Genomic DNA, 4841 nt, shown 5'->3' with positions numbered 1-4841 from the left:
TGGCTTGTGCCGTGGGTGCTGCGACTGTTGCCTGAGCTGCCTTCACATTGAGACTCTGGGAAGAGCTGCCACATGCCTGTACCCTGTTGTGTGTGTCTGGTGTCCACCATGGTTTTCCCCGTGTCTATCCACCAGGGGAGGGGAGCTGCGGGCAGTGCTAGTGCCAAAACAGGCCTGACCCCATGCTCTAGGGAAACTCCTTTGCCTGCCTGAGCTGTCGGGATCCCCCGGGCTCACACCCACAGCCTGCAGAGACCTTGGCTGAGGGCTCTTGCATGCTCAGTGTGGGCAAGAGGCCCTTTCTAGGAAAGGAAACAGGACTGAATTCAGGTAATGGCTGCATGAGAGAGTGTTGTGGTCATTCTCCAGCCTCCTCCAAGGCTGGAGATGCCCGGCTCTGCTTTGTTCACTGCTGCGTGGTCAGACACGGCTGTACTGTGGTTTGTAAGCTAATCGTGGTACTGCAGCGGTGGCGCAGGAGCTGGCAGCCCTCTGAGCCTCCCTGGCTCTGGCAGTTTTCAGGACCTGGCCCAGAGGCCAACCTGAGCATCCAAAGATGCTGTTCCCTGGTGGGGGTTCTCGAGGTAATTGGGAATCATCCTCTGTAGTGAAGTCACGGAAAGGTGCAGCAGCCCTGAGGACTCAGTAAATTGTGTCTTGTTTCCGTGCTCTGTGGCTGAGCTCTGCAACCTGAGCTTCACTGCTGCCTGAACATATTTGAGGGGAACTGAGGGAGTCCCTGTCAGCGCTGGGCTGCTGCTGGCTCGCTGCCCAGGGAGTGCTACCCTGCACTCCTCGAGCCACTCCTGCCACGCTGGCCAGCGTGGTGCCTCAAACTGGGGGAGCAACTCAGGCTGGGGCTGCCTCTGGGGGACTCGGCCTTCTGGAGCCAGCCTCCAGGCACCTATGGTGCTCCAGCACCTGGCTTCCACCATGGTGAGAGTGCTGATGGTGTTTGGGGTTACAGAGCGCACTCCTTCCACCAGATACTGCTTAATCACGCTGACTGGAAACCGTGTCGGTACTCAGAACCCCCAGCAGCACAGGCTACACCAAAGCAGTATGGTTCTTCGATCTTGCTGTGTCCCCTGGACCTTTTTGAAAGAGTGACGTGGGTTTGTTTCTGTAGGGTCCGGAACAGAGTCTGACAGTGATGAATCTGTACCAGAGCTCGAAGAGCAAGACTCCACACAGGCCACAACACAGCAGGCACAGGTAGGGCAGGCAGCACATACCGGGCACGTCCCTGCTCCCAGCAGCGGCAGAGGAGGGTCCCTGCTGGTAGTGTCCACTGCTGCCTCGGGATTGTCATGGATCCCTCTTGTTTTCTCTCCTTGCAGCTTGCAGCAGCAGCTGAAATAGATGAAGAACCCGTTAGCAAAGCAAAACAGAGCCGGAGTGAAAAGAAAGCACGGAAGGTGAGGTGGGATGGTGGATGGACCAAACCTGTGTGCAGCAAACAGCCTGCCTGTGGACAGCAAAGCTTTGCCCCAGGGTCTGGCACGGTATTCATGAGTGCTGGGGTCTTTGCCTCATGAACTGTGTTCAGGGCTGCAGCTCCTCACCTCCTGCCCCAGTGCAGCAGCAGCCGGGCGTTTGGGAGCTGTGAGAGGTTTGTGCGACTTTCTGCCCTTGTCAGGCCCCCAGGCAGGCAGATGCCCCCTTCATGGGCAAAATCCTTGTGTCTGGAGGGGCTCGGGGTCGTGCTATGGATCTCGCCAGTCCTGGGCGTAGAGAGTTCCCTCCCAGGCTCCCAGTGCAGTGTCAGGCTAAAACCCCAGGAATGCTTCTCTGCAGCGGTAAAAAGCACATTTTCGTTTGCACCAGCGCACCAATCACTGGATGCGGGTCTCTGGAGAGTAGATGGGTGGACGCATCTTGTTACGGGCTGGGCTGTTGCAGTAACTCTTCTTTTCCTCACTACCTTTCTCTCGTGTTTTTCAGGCAATGTCTAAATTGGGCCTTCGCCAGGTGACAGGAGTAACCAGAGTCACCATCCGGAAATCAAAGAACATCCTCTTTGTCATCACAAAGCCAGACGTGTACAAGAGCCCAGCATCAGACACCTACATAGTTTTTGGCGAAGCGAAGGTGAGCTCACCATGTAGCATCTGGCAGCTGTGTTAATCGATGCTTGCAGCAGCAGGGCGGCAGGACACTTAGTGGGGGTTCCTCCTTGCCACCTGTGTGCTGTGGCTGCCACCAGCGGGTCCCAGCTGCTGTGTGTCCCCCCGAGGGATGTGGGTAGGCTTGGGGGCCCACGCCGAGGGCTGGGTTGTGCGGCAGAGCCATTTGATGTGCTGGCACTGCTGCAGCATGAGGAGCACAGCTGCGTCCCTCTGAGCCTGTGTGCTGATACCCACTTTGCGCAGGGCTGGCCTCACTTACGCTTCTTCCCTCCTCCAGATCGAAGACCTGTCCCAGCAGGCCCAGCTGGCAGCTGCTGAAAAGTTCAAAGTGCAAGGAGAAGCTGTTTCAAACATCCAAGAAAACACACAGACCCCCACCGTGCAGGAGGAGAGTGAGGAAGAAGAGGTATGCCTTAGGGGCTGGGCACTTCATGGTGGACCTGAGCCAGCCGCAAAGCATATAGGGTTTGTGTTAAGACCCGTGGTTTTCTTTCCTTCATCCATGTCTTCACTGTGATGGCAAAGGGAGAGTGCATGGTCCTTCCCCTGGAGGATCTGGTCCCAGGCACTGCCAGGGGACAGTCCCCACAGATGGGCAGTGCCCGGTCTTGCCTCCCAGCTTCCATTTCTGTGGCCTGAGTGGGAGCTGCCCCAATCCAGACAATCCTGTTTTACTCTGTCAGGCACGGAGCAAACCATGCATCGGGCTAGCATGAATCCTGGGCTCTGTCTTCTTTAGGTTGACGAAACCGGCGTCGAGGTGAAAGACATTGAGCTGGTGATGTCCCAGGCGAACGTGTCCCGAGCAAAGGCAGTCCGTGCCCTGAAGAACAACAGTAACGATATTGTAAATGCTATAATGGTGAGTGTCTGCATGGCTGGGCAGCCTGGCGCCCGGGGAAGAGGGAGAACAGTTTGTGATGGGGGAAGACGTGCAGCGCGTAGTTCCCTGCTGCTGCAAGTAGGGTGTGAGCTTGGGGCCATGAGCAGAGGGACGTGCCTCTTGCCTGCAGCTATAGTACTGGATCCCTGTACGTGTTGGAGACCGGCGCTGTGGGGCTCCGTGCTGCTGGCAAGGCTGGCTCCTAACATGCCTTTCTCTCTGCAGGAGTTGACGATGTAGCTGCCAGAGGGAGGAGCCTTTTTTGGTGTTTCAGAGAAGAGTAAAATGCAACTAAATTTAAAATTTGTACTATTTCTATCAATTAATAAAAGTTGTGGCTTATTGTTGGTGAAACACTTTCTGCTCCCTGTTGGCTTTGCTGCTCCCCCCTCCCTGGTAGCTGAGGCCCCAGGGTGGAGCCTTCCTCCCGGGAAGATCTCAGCCCTGATACCCTGTCCCGTCCTGCCGCAGCGGAAGAACACCTGCCCGTTCCCTCATTTCCTTCCTGTCCTGAAGGTCGGCTGGCTGTGAGCCCCAGAGTCATGGGGATGCTGGGCTCAGCACAGGCTGTCTCCCCATGTAGGCAGCAGGAGGTCCCAGACGGGAGGCAAGGAGTCGCCTTCTTCACCCCCTGGGGTTCCCCTTGGTGATGGTGGGCTTCTCCTCGCTCCCCGGCAGCTGTGGGACAGGGATGGATTAGGCATTGCGCACCTTCTAGCCTGATCTGAAGGGAGTCTGAGGCCCTTCCAGGTTCGGTCTGGCCATTTCAACCTGCTGCTTTGCTGGATTGGGGCGGCAGGGCAGGGCTGAGCTGCAGGAGGGTCTGTGCTTGGTGGGGCTGGCAGGAAGCCTGTGCTTACCAGGAAAGCTGCTGTTTGCAGGCGGAGGGAGTCTTCGCCCCACTCGCAGGGGAGTGAGCTGACATCCACCCACCTGCAGCCCGATGTCTCATGAAATGCAGAGGCTGCCGTTTAGCAGCATTTTCTCTTCCCTGTGCCATAAAAGCTGGGTTTTGGAACAGCTCATTAAAGCTGATGAGCAACATGGCAGTACAGGCAGCCAGCAAGAAGCCCTGAGAGGAAATAACTGGCAATGCCGGCTGGGAGCCCTTCCTTACCCTTCAGCCTGCCTGTGCCCATGCCGGTGGGCAGAGCTTCTGCCTGCCAGGAGGCGGCAACAGGAGGGAGACCAGCCACAGCCAGGCCTGAGTAAAGGGGATTCAGTGGGAGGCTTGCGCAGCGGTGTTTGACAGTTTTAATTAAGAAAGCAGAGAGCTGCTGTCCAGGGAGCAGCGATGGGATTTCAGAGCAGCTTCCAGCTCTGAGAGGTTGAATTCACAGGCTGCAGGTGGGAGCGAGGCCCCATCTGCTTGGTGCAGACTTGAGCTTTTGTCGGTACCGTGCTCAATTCCCCTGTGCTGATTCCTGATCCAGCATGAGCAGGATCTAACTTCCGACGTGGCCTGGGGTTTTACAATCCAGCTGACTGGCGGGTGCTTCGTGTTCCCAAATGCTGCTCACTCTGAGCAGCGTCTGTGCTCCTTGTGATGAGCCGAGATGCCTTTGGCGTGAGTCGCTGCGTCTCCCAGGCAAAGCTGCCCATTTTTTTTTGGCGTCCTGCGTGCTCTAGAGAAGGCCCAGCACCAGCGTCCCTCTCTGCAGCGCTGCTGGGGGCTCGGGGCCGGTATGGTGGCACAGAGCAGGCTCTGCAGCACGTGCTCCCACACGCTGGGGCGTGGGCCCGAACCCCACCGGTGCAGGCGGCTCTGGGCCAGCCCGAGGATAGAAACGGTCCCGGGGCGGACTGGAGACGGGCTCCGCCGGGCACGG

At 57.7% G+C, this 4841-nt stretch overlaps 1 protein-coding gene across 1 annotated transcript; it reads left to right on the top strand.

The window, feature by feature from the left end:
- The first annotated feature begins 933 nt into the window (after positions 1-933).
- Positions 934-3366, top strand: LOC104628040 (nascent polypeptide-associated complex subunit alpha). The gene is made up of 7 exons (XM_010296481.1): positions 934-1021; positions 1130-1215; positions 1341-1418; positions 1945-2091; positions 2407-2535; positions 2869-2991; positions 3238-3366. Exons 1-7 carry the CDS (start codon positions 934-936, stop codon positions 3250-3252), a joined length of 666 nt encoding a protein of 221 aa, XP_010294783.1. The 3' UTR covers positions 3253-3366.
- Positions 3367-4841: the final 1475 nt, after the last annotated feature.

Source organism: Phaethon lepturus, unplaced genomic scaffold (genome assembly GCF_000687285.1).
Source record: "Phaethon lepturus isolate BGI_N335 unplaced genomic scaffold, ASM68728v1 scaffold41551, whole genome shotgun sequence".
NCBI lineage: Eukaryota > Metazoa > Chordata > Aves > Phaethontiformes > Phaethontidae > Phaethon > Phaethon lepturus.
Note: the sequence above shows the minus strand (reverse complement) of the source record. Positions and strands in the feature narration are given on the sequence as shown.

Excerpts from the sequence above, each read along its gene's own strand:
- LOC104628040 (XM_010296481.1), top strand. The coding sequence starts at position 934 with ATGGTGAGAGTGCTGATGGTGTTTGGGGTTACAGAGCGCACTCCTTCC. Across the intron at positions 1,419-1,944 it reads GTGAAAAGAAAGCACGGAAG|GCAATGTCTAAATTGGGCCT; the intron begins GTGAGGTGGGAT and ends CGTGTTTTTCAG. Across the intron at positions 2,536-2,868 it reads AGGAGAGTGAGGAAGAAGAG|GTTGACGAAACCGGCGTCGA; the intron begins GTATGCCTTAGG and ends TGTCTTCTTTAG.